Raw genomic sequence first — 12,893 nt, 5'->3', positions numbered from 1 at the left:
GGGGTAGAGTCTTAGGTTCTTTATACCTTTGATGTGTCAATTTCGCCGTCATGATATTGCTCTTACACTGACCGATAAATAAACTAAACATGTCTTTACATTAGAGAGGGAGGAAAATTAGACCACAGTACAAGTGTGAATACAACATGTTCCTCATAATAGTTTGTGTCATCTACTTGTCAGAGTATTGGGGTAAGATCACAGGCCCTGCTAACTCCATGGCCACACCCAGCGTGGGTCGTGGAGCGGATGTAAAATTGAAAAAACAAACTCTTTAAAATGTGGGTTGTGCGAAATACATACAGGGTCTGGCATAGAATAAGATGTCTTTGTCCCATATCATGTTACATATCATTAAATTTGATATACATTAAATATCATAGACCTTTGTGGACCTAGTATATTGCTCACAATGACGAGCTGGAGCCCCCATCTTGGCTTACCAGGTTGCAGTATATAATAAAACAATCTATTATCTATATATGTTTTATTTATTTGATGTAGTTCCTATACAGATATGATCTTACATTTATGACTTTGTTTTAAACTCCACATGCAAAAGATAGTGAAATTATATAACAAATTATTTCAAGTAATATTACAAAGAGTTCAAGGTGTAGATAATGCCATTTATAAGAACTAACTACATAGGCTCATTCACCAAGACCCATCTGCTCTTCTTTGAATCCAACTATGATGGATCTTTCACCAACTCTAATGGACTGCATGCCTGCTCTAAAGTGATTTCAAATCTACAGTTTGAACAGTATATTTGGATAACAAAGTCCAATTACTCGCAACACAATATTCTATCATTTCCTTTTTCCTCCCTTCTTTCCTTTTTTCCCTTTTTTCTTCTTGTTCTTAAGTTGCTTTCTTGCCTTCAATGCTCGCCAAAATGATTGTATTAAAGTGGCTGCCTTGATTTTAGCTTGAAGTTCCCTGTTTGCGTCTTCTGCTTTCTCTCGTGCAATCTTTTTCTGCTCCACTATTTCCTGATATTCTTTCTCCATCGTCCGAAATCGTTCTTCCAGTTCATTCAGTTGTTTCTTCTCTTCAGTATAAATCTCATCCAACTGATCAAATTCATTCTAGTAAAGTTTACAATTAAGAAAGCAGTTTATAGCTTTTATTCTCCATCTACACTGGCTCAAGATTAGAAAACACTGTTCAGAAGCACTGTAATTAAATACAGTTTTGGTCCTGTTACATTAATATTTTGTATGAGGGTAGATTACTCTTAATCCTATGAGCACAAACATGATTATTCCATCAAGTTGTCCTACCTGCCGTTCACCCATATCAGTATCATATTTCTGTATCCAGTTTTCTACCTCAGTTTCAACCTTGTACTTTTTCTGAAGAAAACCAAAACTACTATTATACTCTTTTACTATGAAAATTAAACCACAAAAGCTCTCCAAATTTGACCTCCAGATTCCAGAAGCGATCTCTCACCTTACGAAGTGCAAGCTCATTTTCGCGATGTTTCCCAATCGAAGTTTCAATCAATTTCTTCTCTTCAATTATATCTTGCTGCAATCTCAACCTCTTGCCCTCAGAGTTCTTCTCTTCCGCTAGTTGCTCCTTCGTTGCTTCGTTAATGACTTGCTGGTTTGTCTCTTTTGATGTTTGCTCAACATGGAAGATATCAAACTTTATTTTCCGTATAACTTCATTACGTTTCGACAACTAAAAACAACCATAGCTTGTATTTAGTGACTTAGGAGGGGACTCTACTTGGATAGGGAGAGGATCTAATACAAACCTCATACCCTGACCTACTTTATTAGAAAGCATAGACATTGCAATCAGCCACTATTTATAGATCAATGACTAAGAGAAGCAAGATGGTGAAGGTGCATGGGATGGTGGCCCATGCATGGCTCACTCGCTTAGCCGATGGTCTCTATATAGCAGCTGAATGCAATCTTATGTTTCCTTGAATCTAATTGGAGGATGTTATATTACGAAGGGCATGTTTCCACTTGCCTCATTCTCTTTATCTTCAGTTGCAATGTTCAACTCATCTTGTAATTTCTTGGCCTGCTTGCTCAATTTCCTCTCTCGTTCAGTTATAAATCTCAGATAACTATCTCTCTCTTTTAGTTCAGATGGCGTCCGTAACAAACGTTCAAACAAAGTTCCTTTCAAAGCATCAAGCTGCATCAACATCTCCTTTGCTTCCGGTGAACGTTCCCTCTTCTCGTTTCTCAAGGCATCTAAGGCTGTTGGGTTTCGAACAAAAAGCCGCAGAATGGTTCTGAGTGACTGTTGCAGTTGTCCTCTTAAAAAATCAACCATTTTCTCTTCCTTTTTAACCTTGCCATCTGCTAGATTTACATCTAAAGCAGATAAACCATCATCATTTTGTACATCGAGGGTCTGCTGTTCGTCATACAAGAAGAACTCGGCCTCTTTTTCTTTCTTCTGTTGATCAAATTTCTCTTGTAAACTTGCAAGTCTCTTTTCGTCCAAATGAAGTTGAGAAACAGCCTTTTGATAGCGTCCTTGTAAACTGTCATGCTCTCGTAACAAGTGCGTAAGTTCTGCTCCGAGTAAGATAGAAAATCGGCCCAGATTTTCCACTACAAATGGCAGGATTGTAGAAACTTCAATACGACGTATGGTGTCCTCCAAAACAGCCATAATGCGTTGAGATTCAAGTGATGTTAATTTCTTCCTTTCCGGCTCTAAGACTTTCAAAGGGTCTGCGATGTCTCCAGATTTAAAGCGATGAACTTTTTCATGAATTCTGCTCTGTGTTTCACTCGCACTTGAAGCCGTCGAAGGCATTTTTACCATTCTAATTGGTTCCAATATTGGTGCAGCCATCTTTGCTTCGTGTTGTCGTCAGTTGTCGTGATTGCTATGGAAACGTGTACATATACACATTTGTTACATAGAAATAGTATCCATGGTATGCCTTATATAACAACATTTACTCCCATACGGGATATCAGACCCCTATATAACAACATATATCCCCAGACATCAAACTGTATGGTATAATACCACTGTATATACTAAAGAAGATTTACCAGTAACTCACCTTTTTGGTCAAAATTATTTTTTGTCAAAAACATAAAAGCTTGTATAAATTTTTTTGTATAGGTAATCTTTTGAACTTTGCTTTGAAAGTGTTTTTGACAATTATTTTGCATCTTTATAGTCATCAACTCTCATCATTGATTCTCATTTCACACTGCACAGTGACACACCCTCGCTCCGTGCGAATCTCCCAAACACTCCTCTCCCAGTTCTCCCAAAATGAAAGCGTAGAAAAAGCCGTAAGATCCTTTGCTCTCATGACGTACTTCCTATCAACTTAAGAGTTATTAATAAGGCTTCCTGTTGATAACTTGATATTCTATTCTGACTATTCACAATAACAATACTGAAATAGAAGCAGCTGAATTCGTCGATATCTTGTCATATAATATCTGACTTACTGTTGAATATTTCACTATTAACGTACTTACACAGTTATACTCAGGTACTATTTCTATATTGCTACATTAATAACCATTCTTGAAATTGTAATTTGCGACAATGCAAACACATTTTTACACTTTGCATTAATGGCGTGGCGCGTTCTGTTAATGATACAATGTTAGCTATTTATTTCATAATTTAGTTGTATTTTGTTTCTAGTTTATAGAGGCCACAGCCCACCAGCCAAAATTAAGCTCGTAAAGAAATAAGTATTTGCAATTAGAGAAACTCTGAAATTTTTTGATCGAATGATGACATATGTGGACGTGATAAATTGCTTACTTTCCCGTTATTACTATTTACAACTATAAACTTGTAGAAATTACAACTCTCAAAGAACTCTTTTACATTTTAAATACTGAATATACTGTAAATACTCACATATTTATGACCTTGTATAAGTTGTATGAATCGATTCAAAGAAAATCCGTTGCGTATTTTCTCAGAAACCTGTGTTTCTTTGGAAAGAAAAGAAATATTGAAACGTCGCATCCCAGAATGGCTGATGGACCTGTTAATGGAAATAAGACTTTTGATAATGAAAGTGAGAATGTAGAGGCAGCTTATGATGATCAAAATGGTACATTAAGCAAGAAGAGTGAACAGTTGAATTCAATTGTAGTTCAGAATATTGGTCAGCATTCAAAGTCAGTTGTTGACAAGCAGCATCCTAATGTCAAAGTAATGAAGGATCTACGGCAGAATGCAGTTGACTTGACTGATTGTGCGGACAACCATGACAAGAGTAGGAACAAGGATCATAATCAAGCTCATGGTACGGTCGATCGTAGACAATCTACAGTTGATACTCCAAATGATTTGACAGATTCAGTAGTGAACCAAAACAATGATGAGATTGTAGATCGTAACAAGGCTACAGTTGAGGACCCGAAATGTGCTTCAAATAAAAATTGTGGCGAAATACCAGGTGGAAGTTGTACAGCAAAAGTGGATCGTAACAAGGCCACAGTTGAAGACACAAATGGTATTTCAAATAAAAATTGTGGTGAAACACCAGATGGAAGTTGTACAGCAACAGTGGATCGTAACAAGGCCACAGTTGAGGACACAGCCAGCACATCAAATCAAGTCATTCACAACAAAACAAACACTGTAGAAGATCAAGATAATGTATCTGATAGTTTAGTTGATCGTAGGCAATTGACCGTTGATTTACCAAGCAGTGAACAATTGGTGAAACCTGAATGCAGCGAGACTGTAGATCGAAATAAAGGGACAGTTGAAGACACAACAAGTGAGAAAATGCCAATGCCATCAGCTCAATTAGACGCACCAGGTAATGACTGTGTACCAGCCAGTTGCCTTGTTGATCGTGCGAAAAAAACTGTTGAAGATACAGAACTATCAATTCAACCAAGCTCAGCAAATGATGACCATTTACCAGGTAGTAGTCTGGTTGATCCTAAGGAAAAAACTGTTGAGAATATATAACAGTCAGTTAATAAAGTGTTAGATTGCCATGAAGAACATGTTAAAAGATCTTTATTTGATAGTGAGATTTTCAAATACTTACTTGTTTGTAAAAGTTAATGCATATACATTTATAATACCCACTGATCGGAACTAAGCACAAGACAATACTTACAGAAAATTGCATTATTTATTGCATTATTTTGTTGTTTTTTTTAACAGAAATTTCAAGGATTCAATTCCAGGTGACAAATGCAAGCAGCCAAGGTGTAATAGACCACTTAAAGAATGCTTGGTTTAAACAGGGCAAAAAAGTGGTCTTTGGCAGAGGAGAAGGTGTTGATATCTTCATAAATGATGATGGTGCCTCAAGACAACATGTGGAGTTGCTTGCACAGATTTTACCAAATGGCAAAGTATCGTTCATGATCAGAAACATTAGTAAAACTAAAGGCTATCATTTTAATGGAAAAGAGATCACTGATAATGAGCTTTGGACACGATTACGAAAAGGAGACCAAATCAAAATAGCTGGATTGGTTTTTGTTGTAGTTGACATTATCCTTGCAACAACTATCAAAGAATCATTTGTTGTTGAATTTATTCATCCACATGTTAGTCACCTTCAACCAAATCCTGAAAGACCTTCAAATTCCTATGGAGGATCAACTTTATTTCAGTCAAATATACCACCAAATAATCATCTCCCTACACAATTTCATAATTTTCCGCAGACAGGTGGGTGTAATAATGGGACAGGTCCTGATTAACAACTTAGAATTATGCAGGCTAATCTATGCTTTTCTTGTTAAGTTTCAGACTGTCTGAAAAACATCACTCCTGATATAGTGGAACTTGAACAATTCCTGCAACCATATAAAGAACAGAAAGGCCATGTCAAGATCAAAATTTTATGCCACCTTGCAGTTAAGGCTGTTGGTGAGTGGAAAGAACTTGGGAGAACCCTAGGACTGGAAGACTGTCAAATTACTAGGATTGACTGTGATAATCAAAAAGTTGCTGAGAAAAGTTACCAGATGCTAGCACAATGGGTACGGTCCAGACCCGAGCAGGCCACATATGAAAAGCTAAAGGAAGCACTTGAGGATTTTACAGTGGGAAGGGTTGATTTGGCAAAGAAATACTGCACTTTTGAAAACAATTGATGGCCATTCAACTTAGAAAGAACGTACGTGACCTAAAAAGCTATAAGTTTAGGTAAAATATTTTAGTTCATTTTATAATGTAATCTAATGTCTAATTTTATGTTGTATACAAGTTTGAATTCAGTATTATTTAAAGGTAAAATATTCATTCTGTGTTGCGTAAAATAAACTATCTATAAACTATTTCACTGCCATTGTAAACCAATTCATGGAAGGACTTATCTATGAGGGTCTTGTAAGACCGAGTTTTTTGCAAATTTCATTGCATTCTGGATGCATACTTTTCCAAAATTTGTTTATTCCACGCATTCCTAAGTTACCTGTACCATACAACTTTTTATCGACACTGTGTATCTGTGGATCAGTAAGGAATGTTGTGGACAAATGATCTTCGCTTGTCCATCCCTGGTGGTCTGTGATGAGGAGTGTTTTATTTGATCTCTCATAAGTGAAATGACTAAATGACAAATGATAGTATTATTTAGTTCTAACACTGCTTTTAACCCTTTCAAAAACAAACACTAAGAGTCATTCCATAGATTTATTCATTCTGATTGTCAGTTTATCCCCTGGGGAAAATAATTTGAAGCAGTTAATTCTAACCTGAAAGCCAGGACCAATTGACTTCCAGCCACATCTTCCTCAACAAAGGCCCAGTTGTTGGTTAGTTTTATAAATTTGCCTTGCATGTAAGGCTCCACATTGTAAACAACTGGGCTTGTTTCACCTGCATTCGGGGTGAGCAAGGTGACCATTACCACTGGTAAGAACTGAATATGGCTCACTTCAATACCTTCATGCATGAAAAAGTGGAACATGTTATCATTTAGCTACAGGTAAAGCTATATGCATAGATTTCCTAACAGAAAGTTTCTCAATCTTGTTAAAGATTGAAAATTACTACCATACCTTTATGATAAAGGTCTTGGTTAAACAGACCAACATAGTAGCGTGCAGTCATTTGGCATCTAACATCCTCTTTATACTGTTGTGGCCCCAGAGGTCCTTTATATCTTTTACCCACATATTTTCCCATTGGCTCATCTTGACCAAGATATTCCACCATATATGGATTCCTTTGCGCCCCTTCATCATCTTTAGAGAGGTTGAGTTGTTCCCCAATATATATAATTGTGTTCTGATCTTTCCACTTTAACTTCACTGCATCATAAGATGAAACCTTGCACTCTAAAATACATGAACACCAGTCCAGCTAGATGTCTAGTTATCAAGGTATAGTAGGTATAGGCATTTTAAAAGTATGGTAGGTATAGACATTTTAAAAAGTCACCTTACCATGAACGTTGTCACTTTTTAAAATATTGATGCTCTCATTGAGGTAGTCATAATAATTTGTCATGTCACTGCCAGTTAGGTCATCTATTGTTAACACTGTTGTCTTGGAGCGATCCACAGTTGAGGCTAAAGATTGTCCTAAAGTTAGAGCTTGTAGAGTTCCAGCACATCTATCCACCAATGAAGTTTGTGCTAAGACGAAAAAAAGAAAGAAAACTTTGTAGGAAAACTATAATCTGATTGATATCTAAAAGATCAACACATATGTACCTGGTTTAATATTGATTTCACCAACAGCCACAGGAGCAGATAATCCAGTTGTTTCACTTGGATTCATCTCTTCCACAAACAATGGCAATTCAAGAATTGTCAATGCTCTGTTGATAAGTACCTTACTGTTACTATCATGAACAATTGATGTTTTGTTACAGGAGTAATGATAGAACAGAGCCATTGAAGTTATTTTTAAATCCAAATGCTTTTTCAGCTGCATATCTTCCATAACACAACTAATTTTGTATAAAGCGATAATGAATATATGATACTGTTCACGACTCTTTAAGGCATCATACTCGTTGTGGGCTGCTAAACTTTCTTTCAATTCCTTCAAGGCACCATTCAGGTGCTTGGATTTATCTACAGAGATTTTTGAATACTCCAGCAACATCTGTCCTGCAGATTGCTAAAAAATATCATTTTAAGCATGATTGTTTTGCAATTATAAAATCATAAATTCTCCAAAATAAATTACATTCAATACTCACTTTATGACGAGCATAAAATATTGGTGTGTATATTGCAAACTCTGCAGCCTCAAATGCAAATTCATATGCTTGAATATAGGGATGAGATTCCTTCAGGAAATATCTCTGAGCAATAATTTTGAATTCCTCAACTGACATATGTTGTAGAGTTTTAGCACACAGTCCAAGACTCGAAGACAGACCTTTCTTGTCAACTTTTGGAAGTTCTTTGAAGAGACGTATTGAATCAAGCAACAACACAGCAGAATCATACCAGTGTCCAAGTGTGGCCTGAATTTCACCTTTTATCTGCACACAGACAGCTTTAACAAGATCATGGTGGTGTTCTTCCTTGTAGTGCCATGTTCCAAGCTTCTGCTTTTCATTCAACAATTTGTCAAGAACTTTCTCAGCACCTTAAAGTCAAAGCCATGCAGGATTATTAAAAGCTAGCTAATACAACAGCTCAAATGTTGAGCCACAAACAAGTCTCGATTCAAGATTTTATCATCCATATTATGCACCTTGCAAATCACCAGAGGTTCGCAAAACCCGAGCTTTTCTAATAATTATCTGTGGAGCAATAGGCAGTTCCGGTTTTTCCTTCATAATTGAGTCAACAATATCCAGCAATATTTTAGATCCACCTTGCCAGTAAATATATCTATCAATGATGAACAATATTGCTGCCATACTTTCATAGTCTTTCTTTAAAATTGCATGGTGGAGGGTTTCCTAAAAAATGAAATGCAAAAACACAACTAGAAGTGGATGCATTGTCGTTCATAAGTTCAATAATTCCATGGTTATTCATCAAGGCAGCTAGCTATAAAATCAATATTGAAATACCTGCAAAACATCAAACTGTGTCAAATGAGGAAGATTTTTCACTTTCATGTTTATTAGGTCTTTGACATTATAACTTTCTTCTTGACCAACATTTTTAACATATTGCCTGTTAACATAAAGATATTTTGAATAAAGTAAATTCAATGGTTGTGCATGTCGAGGCTAGAAATATTAATTGACTGCTCTTAAGCATACATACCATTTTTCTGGGACAAAAGGCCATGCATTATTTCTTGCTTCGTCAATCAGACCAATCAACTCTTCGCACAGTAACATCTTCCAGCAATCAAATACATCAAAATTTGAATCTGTTTTATTTAGAGGCATCTCACTTTCTGCCCTGGCCAACACAAAATCTTTGACAGAATCATTTAGGGTAACTTGTCCAAACAAATTTCCATAAAGACCTGGAGATTCATATTCAACCAACCCAATTTGAATAATCCTTAAAAGATCTTCAGCCTTTTCCAGTGGTAGTGCTCGACGGAGCTGGCTCAATTGAAAAAGCACCAATTTTTCATGTTCACTTAAATGGAGCCAAATCATGTTCAAGACATCACTTACAGGTGTTTGAGTCTTGACCCCTTCATATTCAAGGACACCAAAGATCTGTGATGCATTTAAAAGGAAATGAACAGCCAACGGATTTATGCAAACTGTTTCATTAATAGGTTTGTAATTGGCATCCAAATATTGGATTGCCACTTTCCAGTTCAAGTTGCTGCGAATGGCTGCATGGTTAAAGCCATGGACTTGAACTGTGATTGCATGATTTGGTGGTGGTGTCTCTTTGTTGGAAATATGTATGACACTATTTTTCAGTTTGTGTACTATAGACATCAATAGTGTAAAAAGTTGGTGGTTGCTTTCAGACAGTGACAAGTTGTCAAAACTGACCACTCCAAAACTGTTGAAAATGCTAACCATTGCTTCTTTTTTTTCTTGCTGTGAGCTGCTTTGCAAAGATAAAACTGATGTAACACTACCCATATTTCTAAGTTCCTGTGCCAATTGGATACCATAGTTCCAGACACAGTCAACATTATCATGCTTGTTGATTTTGATGTAAATAATTTCAGATTCCTTAACTGAACGATTTCTAATCAATTCTTTGAGGACTGCTTGGCAGAAAGTTGTCCGACCACTGCCAGTGTTTCCAACCACATGAATCAGATTTAGATGACTTTCTAATTTAGATTTTGAGGGTAAGTTCTCGCATATCAAATCACACACATCTTGTACGGTTTTGCTTGTGGAAAGTTCACTTGCGTGAGTTAGGAGTTTCTCCCCACACTGCTTCAGTGGAATGGTTTTTAGGACAAAATTGTTCATATTGTTGAAACAAATTGAGAGAAATGTTTGCTGTCAGTCAGTAACTCTGTAAATATGAAAGGAAGTCAAAAGAGCTTGAATTCTAAGAAGCTGAAGAACCCATTTCCTGCTTCCTAGGGAAGCATTATAGTATTACCAATTTACCATACACCAGAACAACAGAGAGATGGTACAACAGAGAGATGGTAGTATTACCATTAACACAATGTTAACCAATGAACCACACAAACAAACAAAAGCACCAGGTACTCCAATCTGCATACCAGGCATACCATGTATAAATTGAACTTCAATGGACTCACAACTTGGTACCACATCACATGTGCGCGGCACGTGATGAAACAAGACACCCATGTCATTCATGCTGAAACATGACATCATAATTTTTTTTGAATAAATTTTGTAGTTCAAAACAGAACCACGCGGCCGTTTAGGAGGAAGTACTTGCAAAACCTTCATCTTCGCAACGTTCAACGGCAGCAAATTTCCGAAAACTACATGTAACAAATTGTTGTAATTAGAATACTTTGTGGAGAATTTCTTAAAATCCGATCGTGTTCGATCAAGCTTGACAATTAATTATTCCTCAAAAGGGTAAAATTTGAATCGCAAATTCAAGCATAGCGTGTCAGGGCGCCGACTCGAGAGAGCTAATAGTCCAACCTCCTCTAGTCGAAGATCAGAGGTTATTAGAAGAAACTTTGGTGATTCAAAATGTCTGATCCAATAGATGTGTTGCGGAGACCACAAGTGATATGCCGACTCTTGTCATTAGTGAGTATATTTGTGGATCACATTCGCCCATTTCCAAGGTTAAAAGGTTATTCTGTTGGTCGATTCTCGTCTTGTAACACCCTTGATTGTTTAACAACTTATGAAATTGTTGCCTTGAGAACTAATTTGGAAAGTTTAAGGCTTGAAAATTTGCCTACACTATTGCCACGTAATAAAAAACAAGTCTTCTTTCAAAGACGTAAGAATGAATGTGCCCTTTTGCAAGTCTTAATTTAAACTGATATCATGATGCAAGCAATTTAATGAGCAATTCATGTGTCATAAATCTTGCAATTCAGCTATAAAAATATAAATCGTGGCACTATCCAAGTTCTTGGTATAAACAGCATGTTTAACAGCCAATAATACAAAGGTTGAAAACAGAAAACGATGGCTAGAAATAGTCTTTCATAAATAAGTAAACCAGTTTCGTTATGCATCGATAGTTTCATGTGATTGCCTTCGCATCACAGTCGTATTACAGCCTGTTTATAACCGTTTTGTAATCGTAAAAACACTACAATTAGACATAAGTTAGCACCAGACGTAAACATTGGGTAAAATATCAAAGTAGTAACAAGAACTTAGGTATAAACATTTGGTTTCAAAATAACCTAGTAACCAATTAATGTTTAACATTCCCTCAGCAAATATAATAATTTGATGTTGGACAGGGTATTCATTTATTGTAATATTTTTTTTTCATCTAGTTGTTTTCAATCATTGTGTTTGGTTGCATTTCGGATAAAGGCAAGGTGGACCTCGGAGATGGTAAAATGTGTGTTTATGATGGAGATGATGGTGCATGCAACTATGGAGTGGCCATTGGAGTGATTGCATTCATTGCTTGTCTAATATTTCTTGCTTCTGACTTCTTCATGGAATCCATATCAAACGTTGAAGCCAAGAAGTACATCTTTCTTTCTGATCTACTATTCTCCGGCATTTGGACATTCCTTTGGTTTGTTGGTTTTTGTTATCTTTGTGACAAATGGCGAAAGCAAGACGATAAGGATTCTTTCTCCTCACATGTGAAAAGTAATGCTGAAGGAGCAATTGCATTCTGCTTTTTCTCTATAATTTCTTGGGTAAGTGAAGATGGCAATATTTTATACCACAATTAAAAAACTCCACCCATATTCCAAAATGATATTATTCCAGTTCCAAGAGATGAAAAATCTTTACTTTTTCATTCTAGGCCTTTCAAACATTCTTTGCATTTCGAAATGTTAATGGTGGAGCTAGCAACTTTGAGTTTGGTGGCCATAGTCGACAACCATATGAAAGCTCACCCTACTCATCATTCCCAGACCAACAACAGAATGATGACCCGTATCAAGCAAAACCATTCGAACAATCTGGTCAAACTGATCAATCTGGAGAATACCGACCACCAACATACTAAACTAAACACTATTTGTATGAGAGCTGGTACTTGTTTGTGTTTTAAATCTACTGGGTTATTTTAAATTAACTTTAGCTACACTTTTCGCAAAGTTACTGTGGTATTTTCCGACTTCACCTTTCTAAATCATTTGCTCAAAAGGACTTGTGACTATACTTAGTAGTGCTAAATATTACAAAGGGAGATATTTAATCCAGAACTTCAGAATTAATCTTAGGCAAGCATGACAATACTCAACTTGAATGTGCACGCAGCAGCACAATTGTCAAATGTTGTTCTATTTATCATTTGCCAGTGGTGTAGTTAGTTAATATCTGAGTGCAAAATATCATTGTTTGTAATTTTCAAGTTAATAAAAGTTGCAAACAAAAATATGAGAAGTTTTGAGGAACATTTTATAAA

General features: G+C 36.3%; 4 protein-coding genes across 8 annotated transcripts; 2 read left to right on the top strand and 2 right to left on the bottom strand.

Moving 5' to 3' along the window:
* Window positions 1–511: 511 nt before the first annotated feature.
* LOC114539470 (dynein regulatory complex protein 10-like) lies at window positions 512–3,168 on the bottom strand. 2 transcript variants are annotated; one of them, XM_028560105.1, is made up of 5 exons: window positions 3,053–3,168; window positions 1,993–2,869; window positions 1,459–1,692; window positions 1,287–1,358; window positions 512–1,091 (listed from the first exon to the last, which is right to left on the bottom strand). In XM_028560105.1, the coding sequence occupies exons 2-5, from the start codon at window positions 2,833–2,835 to the stop codon at window positions 813–815; spliced, it is 1,428 nt and encodes a 475-aa protein (XP_028415906.1). In that variant the 5' UTR covers window positions 2,836–2,869; window positions 3,053–3,168; the 3' UTR covers window positions 512–812. The 2 variants fall into 2 exon arrangements, with proteins under 2 accessions (XP_028415906.1, XP_028415907.1); XM_028560106.1 differs by lacking the exon at window positions 3,053–3,168 and having other exon boundaries at window positions 1,993–2,912.
* A 191-nt stretch (window positions 3,169–3,359) lies between these two features.
* Window positions 3,360–6,170, top strand: LOC114539469. Of its 4 annotated transcripts, none has more exons than XM_028560104.1 (4): window positions 3,360–3,496; window positions 3,942–4,900; window positions 5,149–5,664; window positions 5,740–6,170. In XM_028560104.1, the coding sequence occupies exons 2-4, from the start codon at window positions 3,994–3,996 to the stop codon at window positions 6,090–6,092; spliced, it is 1,776 nt and encodes a 591-aa protein (XP_028415905.1). In that variant the 5' UTR covers window positions 3,360–3,496; window positions 3,942–3,993; the 3' UTR covers window positions 6,093–6,170. The 4 variants fall into 4 exon arrangements, with proteins under 4 accessions (XP_028415905.1, XP_028415904.1, XP_028415902.1 ...); XM_028560103.1 differs by having other exon boundaries at window positions 3,655–4,792; XM_028560101.1 differs by having other exon boundaries at window positions 3,655–4,900; window positions 5,746–6,170.
* Window positions 6,171–6,189: 19 nt separating this feature from the next.
* Window positions 6,190–10,720, bottom strand: LOC114539467 (alpha-protein kinase 1-like). Its single transcript, XM_028560098.1, has 9 exons — window positions 9,180–10,720; window positions 8,981–9,086; window positions 8,656–8,866; window positions 8,153–8,547; window positions 7,659–8,070; window positions 7,389–7,580; window positions 7,002–7,280; window positions 6,696–6,885; window positions 6,190–6,549 (listed from the first exon to the last, which is right to left on the bottom strand). Exons 1-9 carry the CDS (start codon window positions 10,310–10,312, stop codon window positions 6,315–6,317), a joined length of 3,153 nt encoding a protein of 1,050 aa, XP_028415899.1. The 5' UTR covers window positions 10,313–10,720; the 3' UTR covers window positions 6,190–6,314.
* LOC114539473 (synaptogyrin-2-like) lies at window positions 10,718–12,867 on the top strand. Its single transcript, XM_028560109.1, has 3 exons — window positions 10,718–11,086; window positions 11,797–12,174; window positions 12,285–12,867. Exons 1-3 carry the CDS (start codon window positions 11,027–11,029, stop codon window positions 12,489–12,491), a joined length of 645 nt encoding a protein of 214 aa, XP_028415910.1. The 5' UTR covers window positions 10,718–11,026; the 3' UTR covers window positions 12,492–12,867.
* The last annotated feature ends 26 nt before the right edge of the window (window positions 12,868–12,893 follow it).

The sequence above is a fragment of the Dendronephthya gigantea genome, unplaced genomic scaffold (assembly GCF_004324835.1).
Source record: "Dendronephthya gigantea isolate DGI-Jeju-01 unplaced genomic scaffold, DenGig_1.0 000203F, whole genome shotgun sequence".
Classification (NCBI taxonomy): domain Eukaryota; kingdom Metazoa; phylum Cnidaria; class Anthozoa; order Malacalcyonacea; family Nephtheidae; genus Dendronephthya; species Dendronephthya gigantea.
Note: the sequence above shows the minus strand (reverse complement) of the source record. Positions and strands in the feature narration are given on the sequence as shown.

Bases quoted from the DNA above. Each gene is read 5' to 3' on its own strand.
- LOC114539467 (XM_028560098.1), bottom strand. From the start codon at position 10,312: ATGAACAATTTTGTCCTAAAAACCATTCCACTGAAGCAGTGTGGGGAG. The intron at 9,087-9,179 runs GTATGTATGCTT...TTATGTTAACAG, and splicing joins CCTTTTGTCCCAGAAAAATG to GCAATATGTTAAAAATGTTG. The intron at 8,867-8,980 runs GTATTTCAATAT...TTCATTTTTTAG, and splicing joins CACAGTTTGATGTTTTGCAG to GAAACCCTCCACCATGCAAT.
- LOC114539469 (XM_028560100.1), top strand. From the start codon at position 3,883: ATGACCTTGTATAAGTTGTATGAATCGATTCAAAGAAAATCCGTTGCG. The intron at 4,901-5,148 runs GTAGTAGTCTGG...TTTTTTTAACAG, and splicing joins AAATGATGACCATTTACCAG to AAATTTCAAGGATTCAATTC. The intron at 5,665-5,739 runs GTGGGTGTAATA...TTTCTTGTTAAG, and splicing joins TCATAATTTTCCGCAGACAG to TTTCAGACTGTCTGAAAAAC.
- LOC114539470 (XM_028560105.1), bottom strand. From the start codon at position 2,835: ATGGCTGCACCAATATTGGAACCAATTAGAATGGTAAAAATGCCTTCG. The intron at 1,359-1,458 runs GTGAGAGATCGC...GGTTTTCTTCAG, and splicing joins ATGAGCTTGCACTTCGTAAG to AAAAAGTACAAGGTTGAAAC. The intron at 1,092-1,286 runs GTAGGACAACTT...AAACTTTACTAG, and splicing joins CTGATATGGGTGAACGGCAG to AATGAATTTGATCAGTTGGA.
- LOC114539473 (XM_028560109.1), top strand. From the start codon at position 11,027: ATGTCTGATCCAATAGATGTGTTGCGGAGACCACAAGTGATATGCCGA. The intron at 11,087-11,796 runs GTGAGTATATTT...TTTTTCATCTAG, and splicing joins TATGCCGACTCTTGTCATTA to TTGTTTTCAATCATTGTGTT. The intron at 12,175-12,284 runs GTAAGTGAAGAT...TTTTCATTCTAG, and splicing joins TTTTCTCTATAATTTCTTGG to GCCTTTCAAACATTCTTTGC.